The sequence below is a fragment of the Phyllosticta capitalensis genome, assembly GCF_038381095.1.
Source record: "Phyllosticta capitalensis strain CBS 128856 chromosome Unknown BKA78scaffold_4, whole genome shotgun sequence".
NCBI classification, from domain to species: Eukaryota; Fungi; Ascomycota; class Dothideomycetes; order Botryosphaeriales; family Phyllostictaceae; genus Phyllosticta; species Phyllosticta capitalensis.
The window spans coordinates 650,150-673,627 of NW_027117442.1; the positions used below are offsets into that span (position 1 = coordinate 650,150).

The 23,478-nt window shown below is 56.6% G+C and overlaps 9 protein-coding genes across 9 annotated transcripts; 5 read left to right on the plus strand and 4 right to left on the minus strand.

The window, feature by feature from the left end:
- Positions 1 to 889: 889 nt before the first annotated feature.
- Positions 890 to 1,788, plus strand: BKA78DRAFT_294424 (SGNH hydrolase; the record flags this gene model as incomplete). The annotated part of the gene is made up of 2 exons (XM_066886352.1): positions 890 to 1,058; positions 1,142 to 1,788. 2 exons carry the CDS (start codon positions 890 to 892, stop codon positions 1,786 to 1,788), a joined length of 816 nt encoding a protein of 271 aa, XP_066745144.1.
- A 1,247-nt stretch (positions 1,789 to 3,035) lies between these two features.
- Positions 3,036 to 4,251, minus strand: BKA78DRAFT_249438 (mitochondrial carrier domain-containing protein; the record flags this gene model as incomplete). Its single annotated transcript, XM_066884472.1, has 2 exons — positions 3,036 to 4,043; positions 4,102 to 4,251. The coding sequence occupies 2 exons, from the start codon at positions 4,249 to 4,251 to the stop codon at positions 3,036 to 3,038; spliced, it is 1,158 nt and encodes a 385-aa protein (XP_066745145.1).
- A 308-nt stretch (positions 4,252 to 4,559) lies between these two features.
- BKA78DRAFT_310900 (MT-A70-domain-containing protein) lies at positions 4,560 to 6,519 on the plus strand. The gene has a single exon (XM_066888164.1). It carries the CDS (start codon positions 4,910 to 4,912, stop codon positions 6,365 to 6,367), a length of 1,458 nt encoding a protein of 485 aa, XP_066745146.1. The 5' UTR covers positions 4,560 to 4,909; the 3' UTR covers positions 6,368 to 6,519.
- Positions 6,520 to 7,004: 485 nt separating this feature from the next.
- On the minus strand, positions 7,005 to 8,444 carry BKA78DRAFT_310902 (concanavalin A-like lectin/glucanase domain-containing protein). Its single transcript, XM_066888165.1, has one exon. The coding sequence runs from the start codon at positions 8,397 to 8,399 to the stop codon at positions 7,233 to 7,235; it is 1,167 nt and encodes a 388-aa protein (XP_066745147.1). The 5' UTR covers positions 8,400 to 8,444; the 3' UTR covers positions 7,005 to 7,232.
- Positions 8,445 to 10,427: 1,983 nt separating this feature from the next.
- BKA78DRAFT_351724 (DENN domain-containing protein) lies at positions 10,428 to 13,358 on the minus strand (the record flags this gene model as incomplete). The annotated part of the gene is made up of 3 exons (XM_066891230.1): positions 10,428 to 11,864; positions 11,912 to 12,931; positions 12,990 to 13,358. The coding sequence occupies 3 exons, from the start codon at positions 13,356 to 13,358 to the stop codon at positions 10,428 to 10,430; spliced, it is 2,826 nt and encodes a 941-aa protein (XP_066745148.1).
- Positions 13,359 to 14,286: 928 nt separating this feature from the next.
- On the plus strand, positions 14,287 to 15,747 carry BKA78DRAFT_112026 (uncharacterized protein). Its single transcript, XM_066882274.1, has 3 exons — positions 14,287 to 14,405; positions 14,501 to 14,857; positions 14,916 to 15,747. Exons 1-3 carry the CDS (start codon positions 14,365 to 14,367, stop codon positions 15,598 to 15,600), a joined length of 1,083 nt encoding a protein of 360 aa, XP_066745149.1. The 5' UTR covers positions 14,287 to 14,364; the 3' UTR covers positions 15,601 to 15,747.
- Positions 15,748 to 16,595, plus strand: BKA78DRAFT_112027 (uncharacterized protein). The gene has a single exon (XM_066882275.1). It carries the CDS (start codon positions 15,895 to 15,897, stop codon positions 16,390 to 16,392), a length of 498 nt encoding a protein of 165 aa, XP_066745150.1. The 5' UTR covers positions 15,748 to 15,894; the 3' UTR covers positions 16,393 to 16,595.
- Positions 16,596 to 17,316: 721 nt separating this feature from the next.
- Positions 17,317 to 18,091, plus strand: BKA78DRAFT_112029 (uncharacterized protein). The gene has a single exon (XM_066882276.1). The coding sequence runs from the start codon at positions 17,410 to 17,412 to the stop codon at positions 18,040 to 18,042; it is 633 nt and encodes a 210-aa protein (XP_066745151.1). The 5' UTR covers positions 17,317 to 17,409; the 3' UTR covers positions 18,043 to 18,091.
- A 3,450-nt stretch (positions 18,092 to 21,541) lies between these two features.
- On the minus strand, positions 21,542 to 23,279 carry BKA78DRAFT_280700 (uncharacterized protein). Its single transcript, XM_066885621.1, has 2 exons — positions 22,686 to 23,279; positions 21,542 to 22,605 (listed from the first exon to the last, which is right to left on the minus strand). Exons 1-2 carry the CDS (start codon positions 23,236 to 23,238, stop codon positions 21,794 to 21,796), a joined length of 1,365 nt encoding a protein of 454 aa, XP_066745152.1. The 5' UTR covers positions 23,239 to 23,279; the 3' UTR covers positions 21,542 to 21,793.
- Positions 23,280 to 23,478: the final 199 nt, after the last annotated feature.

The window sequence follows — 23,478 nt, forward strand, 5'->3', positions numbered from 1 at the left end:
TGCTCATGAACTTAAGAGCTGGAACTTGGGAGTCACTACTTTGGCCAACCGAAATTTCATCGTCCTCGTGTGTCTCTCCGGCCTCTGTTCTCCCGTTTCAATAGCCTAAAGGTGGTGCGTCCTCGGGGTTGACGATCACGCAAAAGAACTCCGTTTCCGTTTCAGCTTCAAGCCTTTCAAAGAGAACCGAGCACTGTCGTCGCTTGGGTGGTCATTGACGAATCACGTCTTGGCGCTGTCTCCAAAGTTCCTTAATTTATCCCGTCTCGCAGTCGATTCTGCTAGCGCCGTCCGAATGAGGAGGACATCGCCCGAACAGTAAGGTGGTCGGGCCTACGGAAGGCCTTCCCTACTGTCCATTCTGGCGCATCGCATCTCCTCCGTCGCGTCTTCACGGCCCTATATTCCCGGATTTATGAGTTTTGCTAGCCTCGAGCCGTAGACGAAGAGCAAGGAGAGAGGAGTAGCCTGCATGAATGCTGCAAGCCATGGGCCAGCCGAGCGCCTCCCTACGCCTTTTGTCCAGGTAAACAGGTGCTTGTCCTGCATGTTGGCTCTTCCATAGGTGGATCTCGTTTCAAAGCCGCCCGCCGAGCGTGGAGCATCTTGCTGCATCTGGCAATGCGACCACCGCAGCATCGCAGCCACGAGCTCTTGTCCCTGCTCAACGGTAAGGATGCTGTTTGCTACAGCCATGTATAAATGCTTGGTTTCGGGTTTGTACAAGCCGAGTACTTTTGCTCTTGGTTCCTTAAAACACCATCATCTTCTCTGTGTTGCATTGCATTCGCCTCTCCTTCTCGTCCTGGTGATCGAGCTCTTTCAACCATAACAGCATTTACTACCTTAATTCCTCTGCGGTTATAATTCAAGTCGATCCGGATAAACCATGAAGTACAGCGTCCCAGCATCTGTCCTGGCCCTGGCCGCCTCGACATCCGCGCTGCCCGCAACCAAGCAGCAGGCAAAACACCAGCATGCCAAACGGGCCACGCCCAAGGTCTGGCTCGCCGGTGACTCGACCATGGCGTCCGGCGGCGGCGGTTCGGGAACTCAGGGTACGCATCTTCACCACCCACCACCCACCTCCAGACTCCCACCATTCCAAAGCCAACCCCTTACCAAGACTGACCCTTCCCAGGCTGGGGCGAATACCTCCAATACTCTCTGAGTGCCACGGTTGAAAATGTCGCGCGCGCTGGCCGCTCCGCGCGCTCCTACACTGACGAAGGCCGTTTCGACGACATTGCCGACCAGCTGAGCTCGGGCGACATCGTGGTCATCGAATTCGGGCACAACGACGGCGGATCGCTGTCGGAAACAGACAACGGCCGCACCGACTGCTACGGCGACGGCGACGAAACCTGCACGACGCCCGACGGCCTGACGGTGCAAACGTTCGTCACGTACGTCACCAACGCCGGCAAGACGTTTGTCGAAAAGGGCGCCACCGTCATCGTCTCGTCGCAGACGCCCAATAACCCGTGGGAGGAGGGCGACTTCGCCTACTCGGGATCACGCTTCGTCGAGTATGCGCAGACGGCGGCCGCGAACATTGGCGACGGCGCCTTCTACGTCGACCATGGCCAGTACACCGCCAACATCTTTGAGAGCCTCGGTAAGGACGCCGTCGACGCTTATTTCCCCAATGACCACACGCACACCTCCCCCGAGGGCGCCGACCACGTTGCGAAGGCATTTGTGAAGGGCGTGCTGTGCGGAGGCGACAGCGACCTTGTTCAGTACGTCACCAACTCGACTAGCTCGGTCGAGGGCTCTTGTGTGTAGGAAGTGGGTGTTGCCGGTCAGGAGGGAGGGGGGAGGAGATGAAGCATTTGCTTGGTATGGCTGCATTTCAGAGAGCGAGCGAGCGAGCACTTTCGGCATTTTCTGGTTGTCATTTCACTTCTAGTACATACATGTATTTGCATGAGCATAAAGTTTCCCGCGGGAATCTGTTTATATTTCAAGCCTTCGCGCGACCACCACGCATAAGCCAGGCTATCAAAACTCGAGAAATACACTTCTTCAACAGGATCAGCATTTTCAGACGCAGGCCTAGATTCAATGAGCTTCAAATCAGTCAAGTCGAGGCACGGTCGTTTGATTGCTCGTCCTCTCCATTGGTGATGTGAATACTCCCCGCAACGACTGTTGTAGTCGACAGCCCTTTTCCCGTCCTATGCGAATGCAGTAGTTCTTCAATTCCCAAGTTGGTTGTAGAAAACCCCGGATCTTTCTCAATCTCCTCTACCTTTCTCTCCGCACCCAAGAAGATGTGGAAGAGAAGAATGTGTATGTGTGGGCGTCAACTAAGAGCCCAGAATCGCCGCAACATCACTCACCCACTGCAAACCTCGCATCTTCCCTCCTCCACATCCACTACGCCCACCTCATGTTTATATTTCCCAAACTTCAGTCTGCACCTTCAAGGACGCTGGCGCGTGTCGCATGGGTTCGTCTTGGTGGCGTGCCGGCAGGAGGCGGTGCCGTTGGATCCGTCTCCTGTGATCGCCATGACCATGAGTTGAGAGTTCGATCCGCGTCAGGTCCGAATTTTTTTTTTTCAATTCTTTTTTCTTTTTTGGCTTTTGCCGGCAGTCAATCAAGAGAGCAGACAGACCATGCCGTCTGTTCAGTTGGTACATCTGAACGCTGGTATCCTGCCTCCTTGCCCTCGCCCGTTTAGTGGACCACGCCATTATCACAATGAGAGGTAGCAGACCATGGACACAAGGGCAATGAGATCGTTGGTGAGGACGAGAGGTTGGGATACAAACAGTTGTTTCTACGACTCCTTCTCTTGATTTGTGACAGCCGGAATGATATGAACCAACCTCCTTGCCTGCCCACACCATGACCGAATCCAACGGCCAATTCCTTCGCTCAAGTGTCCGTCTAAACGCCATGCTATGCCAATGAATGAGAAAAGAAACCAGCCCGGCAATCCGCTCAAACACCAAGAAACCCCAGCATTCCCGCCCATCTCCCACCCCTGAAAAGTTTCTACACCCCGGCGTTGACGTTCACCGCCTTCATATGCCGAGATAGAACTTGCTCCTCTCGTACACGTAGAAACTTGTAGCGACCATTGGAATCACCTTGATGTATCCAATGGTCAAGCCGACGAAGAAGCCGCGCCACCCGCGCTCGAGTAATATGGTACGTGCCGTCTCTGCCATTCCCAGCTTGTGTCCGTCGCCTACCACGCCGCCAACTTGCATGCGCCTGCGGATGACCTCGAGAGGATACGAACATGTCTGCCCCACGAAACCGGCAAGCCCTCCCGTCGCCAGCTCAGCCCAGTATCTGAGCTGCGCCGGCTTCTGAGGGTTCCGCCGCGTCTCCGGCCCGCCGTCAAGGTGGTCCTTCCTACCACCCTTGCTCGCCGGACGCCCGCCCTCTGTGTTCGGCAGCGTCGTGTAAGGGGCGAGCCGCGGATGCCGCATCAGATCGGACGCCGTGTCGTGGGTCAGAAAGGATGCACCGGCGTATGGAAACATTCCCCAGATGGTGGGTGTGAAGCCGCGGAAGAAGTTCCCCAGCCCATGGCGCGGAGTGACAGCCTGGACGGTGGCAGTGGCAGCGGCAACTGGCGCTGGGCTTCCTCCAGGAACCGGTCTCGGCGCTACCTTTTCGTTGTATATCTTTTTGCAAATGGTGGAGAATGTCGAGCGCGAGTCCTGGCGCGTCTCAAAGGCCAGGCGCACTCGGATGACCTCGAGCGGGTATGTAAAGAATACGGATATGATGCCGGCGGTGGAGCCGCTGAGGAAACGGCGAACGGGCGTCTCTTGCGACTTGTCGCGAATGAAGACGGCGCGAATCTGCTCGTAGGCAAGGAACTTGATTCCACCGTAGGGAAAAATGCGCAGGAGGGTCGCTGAATGTCCTTTGAAGAGTCCGCGCACGCCGTTTTGGTTGTAGATTGCGCCCATTCCTTGGGCTATCCCCAACCAGGAGCCGCTGTATTTTACAAATTGTGGATTCGACGCCTGCAGGAGGATTTTGACGCGGTCGAGAGGTCCGACAACGGTTTTTGCCTGCATTGTGCCAAGTCAGCTGGGATTATTTCTTTGACGCTCCGGATTGTTGGCTTACAGCGCAACTTGCTACTCCGCCGGCGAGACCGCTCTTGACGACATATTCCCAGCTCTGCTTGTCTATTTTGGCCTGCGGCTGCATGGTTTCGGGCCTCGAGTCAAGACGACTTTGCGGAGGAGGGGCGGCGTGCGCTACCGGAGCGGTCATCGGGGATGGCGGGGTTTGGTGGTGACGAGGCTGTTGCGAAGAAAGGTCAAAGGTTTGGATATTGATGTGCGGATCCGGTGAGGCATGGCCGCCATGGATGCTCTCTGGCATCCCCTTGGAACTCGAGGCGACTGCAGGCGTCCTGGCTGGAGAGCACGCGGGGTGGGTTGATCCGGTTGTGGAGGTGGGCCGGTGGAGGAGTTGAGAGCACCCGGCACCAACATCAAATCCCGTAGACCTCATAGGCCGAGGTAACGGGCCAAATCCAGCCCGGTCCTTCGGTCCGCCACCAGAGCCGAGACCCCTTCCGATTCAACACCATCCGTCGACCACGATGGTCGCACTTGCCAGAGGCTTTCCAGTTCTGGTGGTCTGGTATTGCGTAGAGTAAACTTTTGAGTAGGAGCCATCTTCCACACGCTCCTAGTCCAGAGCTACTGGGCTAGAGAGGTCTTTCATTTCTGATTGGAAAATTCGAGTCCTTCCATTTTCCCATCTCCTCGCATTCGCGCCTCTTTTTGGTCGCTGAGTCACGTTGTGACATGGCTTCTCGTCTACGCTGAGCGTTGTTCAGACGCTTCTGGCTGGCTGGCGTTAGGCCGATCAACATCACCATTTTCTCTCCTCTGCCGGACCCATCCTCAACGACACCATCACAATGGATCCAATCCTCTACCGGAATGGCGACGACACAGTATTTCTCTTCGACATCCCAACATCCATCGCTGCTGCTCAGGGAACGAAATCGTGTCCAGCTCGCTCTGTTTTGCTCTCCCGCAAGCCTCTGACCGAACCGTACGGCGGCGCTCAGCTTGACAACGCAGGTCTCCAAGACAACCCCAACGGATTCGATGAGAAGCTGCATCAAATCTATGAGGAACTTTCGACTGCCGCCCTGAAAGATATCGAGGCCCACTGGACTAAGCCGGAGTGGTGCCTGCCTCGCAGTCTCCCACAACTACCAGAGCCAACACCAACACCCAGTCCTGAGGGCCCACACAAGCGGAAACGCAGCGAGTCAACTGAGCCTACAAATGAGGACCTTCGCAACGAGGGTTACCCTGTTACTTCGGACGTGCAGCTCCGCGATGCCGCAACACTTATGATACGGGGCACTCTGTTAAACAACCTAGTAAAAGACTATCCGACTTCAATCGCTTGCGAACAGCGTTGGAACAAGCGAGACCAGGCACTCTCTGCTGATATTGAGGATGATCCTAAACCAAAATGGAAAAGCGATGATCACGAGTTTTTCTATAATACGAAGAGCTCTCCCGTCGCCGTCATCGTCTCCGACATAGAATTCGACAACCTATATCCCTTTCGAATTCCTCCTCGTGCCTCTCTACTCCTCTCCGACTGCCGCCAGACAGACCTGCTGCGTTCGACGGTCAGGCGCATGGCCCAAGACTACGACCACCCGCGCAAGTTCGACCTGGTCATCATGGATCCGCCCTGGCCCAACGCCTCGGCCAAGCACAAAAAGTCGTACAACACCCTCTCTCTCAAGCCGCTCAAAAGTATGCTTCTCAAGATGGACCTCGACACAGTCATCGCAACCAACGGCGTCGTTGCCGTCTGGATCACCAACTCGGAACAAGTGCGGAAAACGGTGCTCTCCCCTGGCGGCCTCTTCGCGCGCTTGGGGGTCGTCTTGGTCGAGGAGTGGGTGTGGATCAAGACGACGGCGTCGGGAGCCCCGCAGAGTCCCATCGCGAGCGCCTGGCGCAAACCATACGAGATCCTGTTGGTGGGGCGCGTCCCGGATTGGTTGCAGCCAGGAAACCAGTCGTGGACAGGACAGGAGGCAGTCAAGAGGAGGGTCATCGCAGCGGTGCCGGACCTTCACAGCAGAAAGCCATGCGTCAAGTCGCTGATGGAGGAGCTGGTTCTGAAGAAGGGAGATGGGGAGTATGCGGGACTGGAGTTGTTTGGGAGGTATGCGGTGGCGGGCTGGTTCGTCTGGGGCAATGAGGCGATCAAGTACAATTGGGAAGTGTATTGGAAGGATCAAGTGGAGGCTGCGGAGCAGGATGCCGTGCAAGCGGAGGAGAAGAAAACGGCTCTGTCAACGCAAAGCCCGGAGAGAAAGAAGCGCAAGCTTGCCATGAGGTAGCTTCCCCCAAGACTTGGTAGCCAAATTCATAGCACACACAAGCAAGCAACTGAGCGGGAGCAATAGAGGCACCAAATATCTATATCTCAAAGCGCATACATCCAGGGAGTATTCAACCCCCTTCACCACCTTCAACTAGAAAGAAATCTCCATCTCAAAACGCATGCATCCAGGGAGCATTCAAGCGCCCTTCGTCACCTTCAAACCAAAATTCACCAAGTCCCAGTGCAGAGTCACAGGGAGCAGTCGTTGTCGCGCGTGCCCCAACCTTCAACACCAGCCCTCATCTAGTTCTGTCCAGCAAACAAAACGACAACGAGCTCGGCTCAGCCCAAGCGGCTCGAACTCACGATCTAAAGTTGATACCTGATTAGGAAATGTCAAAAGCAAATAGCAAGCGAGTGCTCAGGCGAGGAGGCTCAGGCCGCGGACCGGCAGGATATGGAGCCTTCAACTCGCCTGGGATGATGATGGTTGTTTTGGGGTTATATATGACAGAGTCATTGCAACTTGGTGTCTGAATGACTGTGAAGGATAAGTGTGCTTCAAGGAGCTTGCAGCTTACTTCCCAGGCGCTTGAATGCTCCCTGTGTGTACGCATTTGGACTTGGTAACATGTCATTGAAAAAACATAAAGTCATGGCTTCGTATGCTGATATGTAAGTAGGTACCAAGTACAATGTATCGACAAGAGACAGACAGTAGGCAGGAACGACTGTACAGCCCGCCCATCCACCCATGCAACCATAAATGCAGCTCCGCAAATGCTATGCTCATGCAAACTCTCTCTTAATGCCATCAGACAGGAAACGACAGCAGCACCGCCAAAACTGGGAAAAAATAACAATCACAGCCAACGCAATCATCACGACCACGCCAACAGCGCGCCCACGGCCGCAACAACGCACCAAACGACCGCATGCCCGGCAACCAGCCCCGCGGCGCCGCCCATCGACACGTACGCGACCTCGGGGTAGCCGACAGCCTTGACGCCGTCGACGCGGCACACGGTCTCGCAGCCAGGCTGCTTCTTGTGCTTCTTGCGCTTCTCGAGGACGGGGGTCAGGGGGTTGGTGGTCCGCTTGACCTTGCTCGTCAGCGAGTCGACCATGCCGGCGGGCCAGTCCCAGATTGAAGATGCGTCGGCATCGTCCTCTTCCACGTCGCTGTCCCAGTCGCGCCAGATGGCGGTTTGCATGTCGGAATCGCTGTCGTCGCTGCTGTCGCCGCCGTCGCCAACGCCGAGCTGCTCCTCGGGCCACTCGCGCTCCTCGAGCGATCGCGCGCTGCGGCGCATCTTCTTGGTCTCAGCATCGGGGCCGCCGCGGGGTCCGCTCGTGTTGAAGACCATCTGCACCCACTGGACGTGGAACTCGGCCGCATCACCCTCCGTCATGTTGCCGCTCCAGGAGCCGCCATTGCTCCACATGTTGAGGACGAGGCCGGAGGGCTTGCGCGGGACGCTGTACGAGTTGCTCGCGACGAGGCGGCCGTCCAGGTACCAGTTGCAGCGGTGCGGCAGCCAGTCGATGCGGTGGTCGTGCCACTGCGTCCAGTCGTCGGCGGCGTCGCTGCTCGGCATGGTCACGTTGACCGTGGCGGCGGTAATCTCGTTGCCGTCCTTGGACACGGAGGGCTGGTTCGTGTATTCGTACTGGTTCGAGGGGTACTGCGTCAGGATCTCGATGTCGGCTTCGTTGTCGTCGTCGTAGTACGTGAAGAAGCCCGCCACGGCGCCGGACGCGCCGACGACGCGCGCGCGCATGCGGACGGACGCGTGCATCATGTTTTGTTGGTTGTTCTGCATCTCGGACGCGGAGCTGAAGTCGGCCAGGCGCACGGTGCGCATGGTCAGGTAGGTGGGGTATTCGATGTCAGTGTTGCCAGTGTCGCTGGCATTGGATTGCGCTGTGGTGCCGTCAGTTTGTTGTTTCTGGTCGACGGTATGCGAAGAATGTCGAAGAAGGGGTATGGTATGTGTCACATCACAGGAGCGAGTAGGGGGTGTTTCTCTTGCCAGGGGTAAAGGCATCTCTTGCCCGAAGGGAACTCACTGATGTAGATATTCCTCGCCGTATTGACCATGCGCACCGGGAAGTCCGCCGACGCATTGGTGCTCCAATTCTGAATCTCCCAATCATCCATGAAGCCCGTCGAATTCAGATACCCCGCATCGTCCGCCACCACGCCCTCGGTGCCCTGGTCCTCATCATCGCTGACGGGGTCGGGGGTGGTGAATTGATCCGCCGACGTGGCCAGCGAGCGAAAGTCGTAGAAGCGGTGGTACGAAAAGAACTCGCTAGAGTTTGACGAGCCCGAGCCGATGGCGTAGCAGCTGCAGTTGTTGCTGTTTTGCTTCAGATTTGGGGTCGCGGTGCTGTTGCTGCTGCTGTCGGAGTCGCTGCTGTCATCGCAGAGACCGAGGCGTGGCGCGAGGGCCAAAAGAGAAAGAGGGACGAGAGAGAGCGTCAGCATCGATTGCGGAGGTACCATGTCTGTCTATCGACGACAAGGGTCCTTGCTACTGCTGCGTGCGTGCTATTCTGCAATGGTATGAGTGGTCGATGGTAGTCGTGGTAATTGCAAAATCCAGCAAAGATCGTCGGATGCACAAAACAGGGTAGGAAAAGAGAGACTGGGTTGGGTGGTGAGAATAGGGACAGAATGAAAGACGGTTGCAGACAACAAGGCTGAAAAGACTTCACATCCCCATATTATGACATTTTTCGACAGCGGCAGTCAAACAGACCACGAGACACCGGATGGGGCCAGGCGCAGCAAGCAGCGCACGCCACCTCCCCTTGGCTAAAGGCGCCTCTTCGCTATGGCTAGCCGACGCAGCAAGCGCAGTGCAGCAGCGCAGCGCTACAAGCTGTAATGGACGAGACCACAGGCCACGAGAGGCGTGAGAGTATTGGCGCTGGGCCATCTCGTATTTGCTGTCTTTGCCCTGGTCACTGCGCCCCCTCCTCCGCGGGGGCGCCGTCCCGTTCCTGTCGATCAAATTGAATGTGCCCCCTCGTACAAGCTTATCCGGATCCGGCCATGGGCTGAGTCTGGCCAGCGTCAACACCAACAGCACCGGCGCTTCATTTGCGTCGGTCGCCGGGGATGCCAGATGGAAGGGACGTAAAAGCGCGCAAAAGGCGCCGCCCGAGACGCGTCCCGATGCTGCTCGACCGCGTTGGTTTCCGGGATTCGCCTTCAGCCTTGTCGTCCCCTTCACTCCTTCGCTGCGACAGTTTCGACGCTTGAACCCGTTTGCGGTGTTTGAAGATGATGAAGATGGCCGGCGGCCTGGATTAAACAGGTCTAGATAGACCTGAGCTATTTACAAATTTAGACCTCAAAGTCTATATAAACCTCCGGCTCGCGATCCGCAATCGATGACAGTTCTACTAGAGATTTTTTCCGCGACGAAAAGGAAACGTGGTGGGGGTGTAGCGACGTGAAGCCATGCTGAACATGGTAGGTATGTGAGGGGATCGGCCATGGGTAACGTATATCCAAGAAGCCGCTGCGTCGACAAAGAGATGCTGATTGTTGATGGGATGTGTAAAAATGCAGGCAAAGAAAAAGACGTGTTTGCAAAGATCGTTGGATGAGAAGATGCAACAAGGGACGACCACTTGATCAAATGGCTGGGAGCTGCAGATGATGTGACGTCCGAAACATGGGACAAAATCGGCGGAGCGCTATCCAAAAGCCCGTTTCGTCATATGGCAAAAACGACGGGCGAGAAGTGAACAACCAATCAAAACTCCTCTCCAAAATTCAGCGAAGAAGGCAACGAAAAGACGCATGGAAATCAACGGTGCTAAAAATAAAGTGCTGGGGTATTGCCTCATCAGTATCTCAGTGTTCTGGGGCCGGGCTCGCTCGGGCAGACATGAAAGGGTCATCCTGAGACATGTCGTCGGAACTGCCTTAGGCTCCTTCTTCGGCGTCGAACCAGCTCTCTCCGGATCGATCCTCTTCCACCCGGATGATGGGGATCGAGCTAGTCGACATGGTAGAATCTCTGTTACTTGGACCAGGTCCTAGTGCCAACGACTCCCGCTTAACTCGATCGATCAGCGAGAGGCCGGCCAGACGACGTCCGTCGAATGTTGTGCGCGTACTTGGAGACCGGCGCAATGTGGTGGTGGATTTCCTCTTGTGCGTCACGAAAGGACTCGTCGTCTTCGACAATTTTGGTAGGCACGTCAGGGACCTCCTCGTGCTTGTAGTGTTGGAGAGAGCGCCGATCAGGCGTTGTCGCCGTCGAAGCAACCGACATGGACGTGCTCGAGCGATTGTGGATGAGATCCGGAGTCGGCGGGATGCTCGAGTGCCTGTTGGATGGACGCAGGTACGACGCGTCGTCGTCACCAACGTCGCTGGCAGCAGTCGTGTTGTCACCACCGTCGACAGTTCCGTCGGAGGAGACGGACTTGTTGCGCTGGTGGCCGTTGTTGCTCTCCTCGTCGCTCTCGGCGCGTTGAGCAAGGTGCAGGCCCTCGACCGCGGCAGCGCACTGCTCAGAAATGTTCCTGATGATGTAGGCGATCGCATCGGTCTTGTCGCGCAGATGCCTGTCGGCGACATCGGCGATGCTGATCTGCGAGAGCCGCTTGCGCGAATTCGGGCTGTTGAAGAGGCGGTTTTCCATGTTGGGGCTGAAATCTTCGCCGTCAAGGTGGCTACTTCGGGAATGAGCCCGCGAAGAGTTGCGTGAATCCACACCGTCAACCCCACGGATGGTACCAACCTCTGATTCGTCTTCTGAGCGGACACTGCCGTGCTCCGTCGCCTCTTCTTCGGTTTCCTCGGCGGACTGCTGCTCGCGGGCAGCCTCGGATGCCGACTCGATCAAGCCGGTGAAGTCTGGGTCGTTGGCGAGAGACTTGACAATGTGCTCCATGTGGTGGGCCTGGCCGTCGATGAGAGCACGGAGGTGCAGGACGACACGCTGGGCCTCGTCACGCTGGCGCATGAGGTTGCTGTTGTGCGATTCGAGAGAGCCAAGCTCCTTCCTGTTCCGCTTCCTCTCGCGCTCCAACTCCTCGGCGATCTCTTGCTGGAGCACCAACGCCTCGAGGGCATCGTCGCGCTGCTTCTCGGTTCCAGAGAGGCGAACGGTGAGTCTTGCGGCGTCGTCCTTTTGCTGGTCGATGAGGTTGCTGAGGCGGCGGTTTTCCTTCTTGTGGTGCTCAATCTTGACCTTGAGATCCTGGGTCTCCTTGGTAAGTTGCTCAGCAAAAGACTGGAACTTGAGGAATTGCTGCTTCCAGCTCTCCAACTCCTCGACGAGGAAGTTATTCCTCTTGGACACCTTGGTGATTTCCGTGTCCATCCGGCCCTTGAGGTTGATGTAATCCTGCCACGCCTCCATGGCGTCCCGGGAGTACTGGTTGCGTTCACGAACAATTTCGTTGAGGTGTCTCATCGATACCTTGGTCATCAATGGCTTCTTCTGAGCGCCACCGAAAATGGCCTTGACACCAGTGTTGCGGCCCTAGATCCTGTCAGCGCGTTCCCCGGGATCTGGATCAGCTAGCTTACCAGTTTCTCGCACATGTGGTCCATGACGTTCATGACGCTATCCTGGTTCCACCAATCCGGGCTCTGAATACTCTCGACCTCGCCGCGCATCACAATGATTTGTCCAGCAGGCACAAGCTTACCACCGCCGTAGGCGGACCGGAGGTGCTGGGGCACACCGGATGGCACGACCTCGCCGTTCAAGGCCTGAGTCATGCGGTTGATCATCTTGTTGCGCTGACCCGGGGTAAGGGCATTCGGAGGGTTAGAAGTCAAGACAAAGTTCCTGTCCAGGTCGACGAGAAGAGCATCGTTGGGCGCGGAGAATAAGGTTCGGCATTCGGCAGTCACGCCAAGAATGTAAGGACCTGGCTCTTCGACCAAACTCTTGGCGTGACGAGCGTGAACAACAGGGACGTAGAGGCCGCTCCACTCGTAAACGCGTACCAAGTAGCGCAGGGTCTCAGCGGCCACGGTCAGCATCGCAGCGTAGTGAGAAACGAAGATGATCCTGCGAGTCGGCGACACTGCGGCTTCAACGACGCCAACAATGTTTGGGATCGACAGACACGTGAACAACGGCCACATGGCAAAGTTCTGGAAACCGGTGGGCGAGGACGGGAATTGGTAGCAGAGAGCATAGTCCTTCATGTCGATGCGGACCAAGTCATTCAAGCGCGGGGCAGGGAAACTCAGAATGCGCGAAACTTCCTCTGCATGGAAAAGGTTGGTGGCCTTGTTCCAGTGAATCCACATTCCACGAAGATAGTCGCCGAGAAGGTCGTACAAAGGATACCGGGAAAGGAAGCTCAAACAGTAGGGGATCCAGTACGTTTCATCAGACTGCTCGTAGTAGTCGGGTTCGGTGCGCTTGCGAAGCTCGCGGATCGTTTCAGCCCTCTTGTCGTCCGCCCGAGACCAGACGCGAAGGGCGATGCCGTAGAGGGTGTGAGACGAGTCCTGTTGGAGAACAAACGAGTGGTGGACGCAATGAGGCTGGTTCCGTCCGGTGCAAATCTCGACATCATGAGGAAAGCAAGCCTAGAAGAATGGTTAGTTGCGTCATTGGGGGTGTATCCAAGCCATTGGGACGACGTACGCGCATGGCAGCATGCAAGGAGCGGGCAATCTCATTGTCCTGCTCCAGACGCGGACTGGATCCAAGAATCTCGGGAAGCCAGAACTGGCTGACAGCACCCTTCATGTGCTGGATCTTGCCAGTGGATGGAGGAGGGGCCTTGACCCATTGCGAAGGCTCACGACCCACACCACAGACCATGTAGGCGTGGGTGAGGGTCTTTGGGGTGCGGTGACCGGGTTTGGCATTGAGCTGTGACGGCAGCGGTTGGGTGATGCGCGAGTGGAGTGACGAAGTCCGGCTGGGGATGAAGAGACTGTTTTCACCCTGGCTCGTCGACGGGCGCTCAGCGTCGCGAGTACGCGGACGCAGAGTCAGAGAGGGCGCCATTTTGGGGAGAGGAGCAATTGGCGACGGCGGACTCCAGTGGGCGGGGAGTGAGAGGGGGAAGGAGACAGCAGCTGGAAGAAGGAGAGAAGAAAGAGCGCGCCCTGGGGGGCTTCGGGTCGGGTGGAGAAGCGAGCAGCCGTGGACTGGATCTGGGAGAAGAAGACGATTTGATGGCAGACGAAGGGGCGTGGGTGGAGTCGGGCGGGCGACTAGTTGGGGGAGTGAAGCGGAGAGTCGAGGCTGAAGGGGGAAGTCATGGAGGACTTTGATTTCAGATGGGCGGGTCAGGACGGGGGTAGCTTGGCTTGCTCCTGGGAGCCTGAGATTGGCGACCGGGGGGTGCACATGAACTAGTGAGGGTGGGCGAAATGTCGCGGCCGGCGCCGCTGGGGAGAGTTTGATTGAGGCAAGCCCGCAGCGGCCAGCAGGAGATCCCAGACGGCGGCAGCCGTCCGCGTGGAATTACCGGCCGTCTAACGACTAGAGGGGATGCAGCCACGAGGATCCAATCCTGAATGGAGTTGTAAGAGTCGAAGACGAGTTAGCGCCAGGCACGCGCAGTCTGCACCACTCACACACCCGACGGGACTGGTGTCTCGCTCCTCTCGCGACTCTCTCTGCAGTCAGCCCGATGTGGCCGTCTGCGCGTGGCAGATTGATGGTGGCGCGCGCCCGTCGTGAAACACTATCAAAAAAGTCCCAGCCACAGGAATTATTGCGTGCAGATGCAAAAGGTTGCTGGGATGCCGTCGACTGGTCGTGGTTATTCAAAGCACCGCCTAACCGAAGCACCACTACCCTCACGACTGTCGTGCCAGACCCTGGCCCCGGTCACACGCGCTGCTCGGGCCCCGGGCCCCCGGCCGCCGCTTAGGGCCCGACCATTTTTTTCCCCACCAGCCCACAAGTCACCACGTCCAGCCATACCATCACCACTTCAACCACAATCCACGGCCAGACTCTCACCACCTCTGCCGCCCGCCGCCCGCTCTCTGCTTACTGCATCATGGCTGACGAGCCCTTGCTGAGCGACCTGTGTCGCATCTGGTAAGCACTCAAATACTTCCCTCAACATTGCATCTCTGCAGTGACACCAATTCATGTCGCCAGACTGCGCGCTGACTTGAACCCCCGCAATCAAGCAACAAGAACCCGCCCAAGTACCGCTGTCCGCGCGACGACGTCCGCACTTGTTCGCTACCCTGCGTCCAGCGCCATCGGCAGTGGGCCCAGTGCGATGGCAAACGCGATCCCGCCGCCTACGTCAAAAAAAGCCAACTTCTCACTCCGGCTGGCGTCGACCGGGACTACAACTTCCTCACGTCGCTAGAACGCTCCCTGCAACGCGCCGATGAAAACGCTCAGCGCGCCGGTCCAGATCACCGACCGCGCACCCCCCAAAAGTTGCAGCATTACTTGCACGAGAACCGCATCGTCGTCGACAGGGCCCCCGTAGGCATGAGTCGCCAAACGAGCAATAAGACGCGAACCGGAAAGGGGCAAGCCGCCACCCAGCTAGACCATCTGACAGCCTGCAGCGAGCTGACTTGTGCATAGGCATCGGGTTATATGGACCGTTGAGTGGCTGCACCACGACGGCTCCCGAGAGTTGTGTGACACCAACGCCGACGACCGCATTGCAGACTCGTACCGCGCCAGAGCCAAATCCCAATCCAAAAAGAGAAAGCTTTCGGAGCACGACAACCTACCGTCGCCGCCCGTCAAGGCTGCCAAGCCCAATTCGGATTCAGCTAACCATGTCGGTGACTTATCAGCAAACCACGCCGCCGACGATGCACGGCAGGCCATTACTTCGGCCGAAGGACCCGAACCTAGACAACACCAGATTGAGCCGGTCAAGCCCAGCGCGTGCTCGTTCTACCTTCTCAAACCTTACATTCCTGCCTCGCAACCTCGAGTGCTGATTCCGCTGTCCCCTGAATCCACTCTGACTGAGGCCCTGCGCGACCAGGTTGTGATTGAATTTCCGACCATCAAACTACTCCCGCACCCCCAAGGTGACGCGCCACTTCCCGAAGGCTTCATCTTGGAGGACGAATTCTACCGTCAGAGCAAGAAGGACGCGCTAGAGCTAGACGAGTTGCTTGGGCCCAACGGACAAATCATGTCAGAGGCCAAGGTGGGTCGACCTGATGGTGAACAGCGCGAAAACACTGAAGACGACTTGGATAACAAGAAGCTTCTCGAGGCGCTCAAACAAGACTTTGGCGCGCGAAGCTGAACATGCACTCCTGCGTCTTGCGCCAAGAGGCTGCAGCAATGTCATCCAAGCTGTCACTCGCCCGTCGTACAGGGGCACCCGCTGTCTGACCACCCGCAGCATGTCGGGTGCAGTTACCCCAGCGTGATCGACGACGGGATGCCATGACCTCGAGCACCCCCAGGGATGATCACCCAGTCGGCAGCGAAGACCCCGATCGGGCTCAGTCTCCAAGCCTGACAAGTGTCTCTGCTGGTTTCTCAAGACTCAGCCAAAGCAACAGAAGCTACCCCTTGCGCGAGTCAACCATCTCTGATGCAATTGATAGGCCATGGTTTCTCATGCACTTGTCATATCATCTCCACAAGGACGAGACAAACCGAAAGTCTCAAGCTTTTGCGAAAGAACATGCCGCAATCTCTCAAGTGTCTAATCTGCCTCGGTCTGAGGCCACTACTCTGCCATTGGCAGAAATGCGGGCGTCCCGCAGCGTTGGCGACGTTGACAAGTTTATTGAAATTATTCGCGAGAAATGATGTGCCTGTCCAGCCAACCACAATCGCTCATTCGAACTACTTTCTGCAGCGTCTGAATAACGTCCCAGACCGAAACGGACAAAGCTGCAGCCGTCAACTTCTTCCAGGACGAGCTGGTTTGGTTGCGCCCGAGCCTTGCGCAAGGCTAGCAGCAAGGGTCGCTCACTCTGCGGGCAAGCCACAGCCACATCCGTGGGGCAGGGCACTCCCTCCGCTCTGTGCTCGCCTCAGGCAGCCAGCAGAGAAGGTGGCTACGAACCGAGAAGCCCAGCCTTAGGCTCCGTTTGCGACCTTCACAAGCACTACCGAAGCTAGCAGGCAAGCAAACGAAAGGACCCCCGCCAAGGCACGGCACTATCCTTTCGGAAGCTTCGTCAAGTGCCCGGCTGGACGCGAGCGGCCAGGATATCCTCTTCTCGTTTGCACGTGTGTACAGGCGTCGGATCTGGTGAATCTCATGCCGCGATGCAAAGGCGGGGAGCCGAGCGTCAGTTGGTTAGCGCCCCAAAGCAAGGGGACTTGTCTCTAGCTGTGAGAACGGGAGAAGGATGGATCAAGAGACGGAAGGAGTAGTATCCGTAGGGCAGGATGAAATATTCCGTCCCCAGTCTCCAGGTAGGACCCTAGGTGGGTGGGCCGCAGGGCGGAGAGATCCGCAAGATGGTGCTGATGGAGGAGCAGCATGCTTGTGAGAAGAGTGGTTGGAGAGCTTGCTAAGACGAGACAAGCACGCGCGACGGACGCGCGGAGACGGCGACGCGAAAGCTTGGATACTCGTTCATCCATTTGTCCCTCACGCGATGGTGGTTACGCGAAATGGTTGCGCAATGGCGACTCCTCTTCCCTTTCAGACTCGTTCTACGTCGATGCCCTGCGCAAGCGCGTCATCAATCATCCATCTTTTGCGCAATCCAAAAGACATCCATTGCGCCATCACCAGTACGTACCTACCATCAGCTATACCCGGCTTACAGGAGAATTTCTCCTCTACCTAGCTATCGTCTTTACATGTGCTCCCGTCGCGAGGACTTCAGCACAGACCACATCCCCGACACGCATAACAATCATCTCATCAAGACTTCCTGTCTCTCGTCCAGAATCTTTTTAAAGCCAGCCGAAGCCGCCTAAACGCTGCAAGCATCCGTGCGCATGTCTAGAAGAATAGAAGTTCGCCTCCGCATGTCGACACCCGCCGAGCTTCGGATGCCATGGCCACGAGACGGAGTGAGCGAGCGTCGCACTGCAAGCGAGGTCGCTCGCTTATCCTAATCCCCGACTGCCACATGCGTTGGTGATGCGCTGCGCGCGCTGGGCTCAGTCCGCGTCTCTTTGCTCTGTGTGCTCGTCGTCAGGGTTGCCGTCGTCATTGCGATTGCTGTTGATGCGTCATTCATCACCCAGCGGGTGTCGAGGGCGCGTTCGTGCGTGCGTTGCACAGTGCATTGGCGTATGTACCGATAGGAGAAGGGCTGGTTGTTGCTGCAACATCATGTCCACCATTCAGACGACACGTCTCTTTCCCATCCCATTCTGTTCCCTTCCTTTTCTCTTTCTTCAATTTTCTTTTGAAAAAACCAAACACAGTCCTTCCAAAAGTCCTTGCCATCTTGCCATGTTTTTCTTTTTCCGTCCCTGCATGGGATGCGGGTGCCGTATGCAGCCTCCCGTCGCTAGGCGGCTGCAGCGAAATGACAAGGCAGCGTATGCAGGCACCGTCAACACCTATCCTTTTTCCAGCGTTTTAGCCGTTGGCCGAATCAGAGTGGTCGGTTGCCGAGTCCTTTGGGGTGAGCAAACGGTCAGGTCGTGCCTCTTGCTTTTTGCTCTCACGTTCGCAACATGGCTGGCGGAAGAATCGACATTGCAACTCCAAGCTCGAATGCAGGATTCCCGCGGCATGCGTCGAGTGTCCAAATCACCAGATTGAGATGATTGCAAAGAGAATATTCAAACACCCCTGCCTCACCTCGCACTGCCATCTCTTGCTACTCACTGTGCCCTCCAAATCGTCTCATCCAGCCGCAACAACACCAATATCGGCCCTCGTCGCCATGACTGTGAATGATAACACACTATCTCGAAGATCCCTCAAGAATCTTTCCCTCGTCCCGTACCGTCCGACACTCAGCCTGATCTACCATCGATGGCGATCCCCCTGCCCTGCATTGCTCCTCGCGTTGCTCCTTGCGCCGCGCCTCACCATCTCTTTCGGGTTTGAGTGCCGTGTCGTGGAGTGCAAGAGGTATTTATGGAGGGAAAACCAGTGAGGCTTTCCTGCTTCTGTTGTCAAGGTGAGAGAACACGGCGTGTTGTACTGGGAAGAGTGGTTGCCACCTCTGACAGAACACTGATGTCGACCAGTGGGTGATTTTACTACTCCCCTATGACATTCATCAGTCAGTTCGTCCGAACCCCTGTGCGGAACCTCTGCCAATTCACCTCTGTCTCCAACCCCTTCCCCTATCTGCTCTGCTCCCGTCATCCGCTACCGATCTACCACGAACCGCAAACCAACCAGTGCCGCACTCAAGATCCTTCTCTTCAACGGGCTCCACACCCATTCCCCAGGTTGACTGCAGCCGCCTGCTTGAGCTGAGCATGGAGCATGATTCACTCCAGCTTCCTCGAGCTCCCTGGACGCTGGTCGGGTTAACATCCGGGCCAGCAGCCACCAGCATGCTGCTGATACTTGTTACTGTACCAGCCACACATTTTCCAAAAGCCATCTTTCACCCGTTGCCCGTCCGTACCCCACACCCGTCCGTACACAATCAACGTTTCCCGTCTCCATCGTTCCCGTTTCTCCCGTCCGTTTATCCAAGTCCTCCGGCACCATCCGGGCGATCGGACTTTGCCGATCGCTCGGGACGGTTGCCTGCCGTGTGCATCCCGGACACTCTTTCGTTGATTAAGGTAGGTAGGGGGTGAAGCAGGCCGTGTACCTTCTTTTGCATGGCTTTGTATTCTTGTACAAAAGTCTGCTTTGCTGAGTTGTAGGCTACTAAGCGCCCAGTCAAATCAATCGTCCCGTCTAGCTAATCACTTGAGTATTTGACTTGGCGCAACGGGCCATTCTTGCTTGTCTGGAAGCCGCTCTGTTCCCGAACACGAGTACCGTACCGTCGACATCTGGCGGGCGAGCGGGCGGGACGGCGGAGCGGGAACTAGCAATGGAGCGGAACTGGCGAAGAGAGCAAAATCAGGCCATTAGGCACAATGGGGTTGCGATGGATGGTCAGGCAAACAAGGTAGATACTCTACTTGGAGTACGTAGACATGTAGGTACTCTAAGTAAGTAGATAGGAGAAGCGCCGAGGTGCGTCGGATACCACTGGAAAACAGCCGAATTCAGAGGCATCAACATTCTACAAAGAGCGTGTATTTTGAACAATCGGTTCTATTTTGTATTTATGCAGCATCGTTATCTCAGCCACTAAGACGGCGTCGATACTGCGCTGTAGAAGGAGTTGAGTAGACACATGACGCACGACGAGTCGAGGTGGCTGGAGAGATTGGAGGCAGGCAAGGGGTTCGGATTAGGTGCGGCAGGGGGGCTTGGATTAGGTTCGACGGGATGGCTACCCTATGAGCTGGCCCCCTGTCGACTGACCTCGCCGGGTGGGTGGTTCGCGAGTTGGTGGCGCTTGCAAGATGACGGTGGTGGATGGTTGCGCGTCGTGACCTCAACTCGTAGAGCGCTGGAGTATGTAACCTTCTGGATAAATGTGTTGCGTGTTGGATGTGTTGGATGGACTCGAGAATAGGAGTGGGCGTCTTGTGGCGACATGCCTATTTTCACTTCTTTTCTATCATAACCTTCCTAAAACGGTTAGGCTCTCCAATTGCCACCTTTGTCGAAGCTGCCCGTGGATGATGGACGACTTGTCTCTGCGGTTTTGTAGAAGCTCCACAAGACGCCGGTATCTTCTACGTCATGGCATCTTCACTCTTCGCAAAGTCAACTTGAAAGCGTCGCGCCGTCAAGCGCTCGCGAAGACGTCCTCCTCTCCACCAAGCACAACACTCAAAAAGGTCCATGTGATCCACCAACCCTAGGTCTTCTCGCGCCACCACCTCCCAGGTTCTTGCAAAGCACAGCTCACTAGGTCTGAAGCGACCCAGTCCGCTGGGACGGTCCTCTACCGCACCTTCTCTATCCACACAATGACATACATACCCAATATACGACCGACTCGCTTTCTTTCCCCTTTCAAGTCAGCGACTAAGAGTCAGTTCCTCCACACTGGCGTCTGCCCCCCCCCCCCCCCCCCCCCCCCCCCCTTTCCTTCTCGTGTGGTTGAATCGATGGATGGGCAGCCGTTGCCCCGTTTCTCGGTGCCCGAATAAACCTTACTTGTCAGGCGCATCTCGTACAGCGACGTCAGCGCGCGCCTGCTTGTCCATCCGTCCCAACTCCTGTCTGCCTCAATGATACGCGCGCGTTTGTCGACGCCTGCTACGCGCCGATGTGCTCGATGTACCTATCGACCTACCTCCCATGAGGTACATAGAGGAGCGAATAGACGGAGGAACAACTGACCATGACCCCGGCATCTCGCAAATTGAAGTCGTCGTCAGCGTCCGTATCCCAAATACTTCTTCACGAAATCCCCATCTCCACCAGCGCGAAGGGTGGAGACCGTGCTTCCTCGCGCATTGAGATGCGGGCATACGAGTGGGCGTCTGTCTCCTCTTTGACCTCACTCGCCATTGTTATTGTGGCTTCTGCTTTCCTGGTCGATACATATCCGCTCGAATGCTTCCAATACGGGTAGTTTCTCGCTCCATTCCTACTCTCCACTACCACTTGCCCATGCCCCCAAAGAAACAAAACCCAACTTGGTCAGTCAGGAGGAGGTTGGAGACCCAAGCGGCAGCATACCACTCTGCCTCACCTCCTCACTTCCGCTGCATGCAGTTTGCGGCAGGCAGATGGATGGGTACTTCACGGCCATAGTCACTCAACTGCCGCACCAGCGTCCATGCGCACGTCAACCCCACGCACGTCATTTTCCACACCTTACCTACATGTTGGTACGGCAGGCAGACAGGCCGCCGGCTCGCCTCGCTGCAGCCCTCTCTCCATGCCCGTGTGTCATCCGTCGTCACCTTCCCCAAATCGTCGGCGCCGGCAAACACGGTAAGCACGGTGTAGCAAGGCGGGCATGGAAGCGAGGCAGCCGGCCGGGGACATGACGCGACTCGCGACTCGACCCCATAATAATCCGATTCGATTTCGACCCATCTCGACTCGTCGACGTGACTCGAGCGCGTGCTGCCCCGGAACACTGGTGAGGGAAGGGGGACAGCTCGGGCCATATCTGACCCAGGCGACCCAGTTTGAGATTTGGAGATGTGGGGTTCATTCGAGATACCTAGCCTTAAGTTGATAATAATATGTGACGCGTGAAGAGACGCAGATGGTGATGCAGAACGTTTCTATCAGTGTCAACAGAATTGATGCGTACATAGACAGTCATTAAACATTCATGATTCGATTTCTTGTCTTATCAATGCCAGGGCAAAAGGGCAGCTCGGATAACACATTGCGAGAAGAAGAGTAAAAAAATGATAACCATCCGAGAACCGAGTGAGTCTATGCTTGCGAAGAGGAATCGAGTCAGCAAAAGGCCATGGCCCTCTATTCAAGAGGATCAAGGCGTTTGCAGAAGTCTTGTTCAAGGGCCGGCTTCGATACTAGTCCAACCACCTGAACCACCGCCAGTCTGGTTCGTGTCGCCCGTCTCAGGTCTCTCGTGGTCCATGGCCGCGGCAGATGGCGTGCCAGCCAAACCGGCCAGCACACCCGCTGCGCCTTCAAATGCCTTGCTTTCCCTCTCCTTGCTGGCGAGCTTCTCAGCATGCGCGTCGCGAAAGTTTGGTCTTGGCTGCACGTCGAGTGTCTTGGCCGTCTTGACATCTTCCCTCATAATCTCGCGGAACCGCTCATCTTGCATGAGCCGGTCGATGCGTTCCATGCGCAGCTCCTCTGCCTCCATCACGTTCTCGAGAAGTAGCTCCTTGCTGATCCACTCTTCCAAGCGTCGCTTCTCGAGGCGCTCAGTCTCTTGCCTCAGTGAGTCACCCTCTTGCTGTGCCCATTTGCATTGCCGCGTCAGCAACCGGAGTAGGTGGTCTGGGGATAGTTCCAGCTCCTCTTGAGTGAATTCAATGTCGGCGGGAAATTTGCGCACGCGGGGCCCGTTGGGATTGGCCGGGTCGACTGGCCGGTAAACAACGTTGTTATGCTCATATTCGTTCTCAGCCGGTTGACCACCAAGGGCTTGCGACATGGGAGACGCAGGCATGGGCGAGCCAGCCTTTTCGGGGACCCCATTTTTGAAAACGAGCCGCAAGCGCTGGGCCTTGTTGGATGGATTCGACGAGTGGTGCTTGGGGACTGGGTCTGATGGTCGCAGAGCCTCGGTTTCGTGGACGGTGCGCATGTGTTTTGCGAGGGCGTCGGAGCGTGTGAAAGCGCGGTCGCATTCTGAAAGACTCGTCAGCATGACATTGGGCTCATTGAAGGCCAGGACCACAGGCGAGACTGAGGTCGGAGTCGCGTCTTACCTGGCAGCGTGCAGTAGAAGGGCTTCTCCCGAGTATGGCTCCGCATATGTGCCCGCAATGCGTAGCCACTGGCATGCGGGATGCCTTTCCGCGCGCAATCGCTCCACTCACATGAGTACTTCTTCTGTCTCGTCCCTATGTGATCATCGTGCAGGTGGTCCACGAGCTTGTCCATGTTCCCGAGGTCGCCCACATCACAGCCTTCCCATTTGCACACTGTGACCTGATCTTGACCAAGGCTTTCTTCATCTTGCATGCCGCTGAAGCCGGCTGGGTGGTTTGGACTTGCGGGTACGCTGCCCTCAGTGTCTTCAGATATGTAAATGTCGGGCTCGGCCTCCTGGTGATGGCTCATCTCTGGGGAGTGGGCACGGTAATTGGACAGCCCGGACGGCCCTCCCGTCCGTTGCCGTTTGGTGGGTCGCGCGCTCTCATGGTCAGCATCGTGGTAAGTGTCGACGCTTAACGAGCGGTCTTCGGTCTTGTCGTCCTCTTCAAAGGCTTGGGATGAAAGCTCTGATAGAGGCGATCCAGGTGAGTCGGGGGCTGACATGGTTGATTCGTGGACGGAAGGGTCAAGAGGTTTGTGGGTGGTGGAGAAAGGGACGACGCGCAGCAGGTGTTGAGCCCGGTGAGTGAGCTCCAGCCGTGCTGCTTGTGGCCCGTGCCTGCGCTGCAAGCCACTGCGCCTGTGGTCTCTGTCGTCCCCCGCAGCCCGAGGGTACAAATTTCCTCAACACTGCTTCATCAACCACATCTCATCAATTCATGCTGCCCATCTCAGAACAACTTG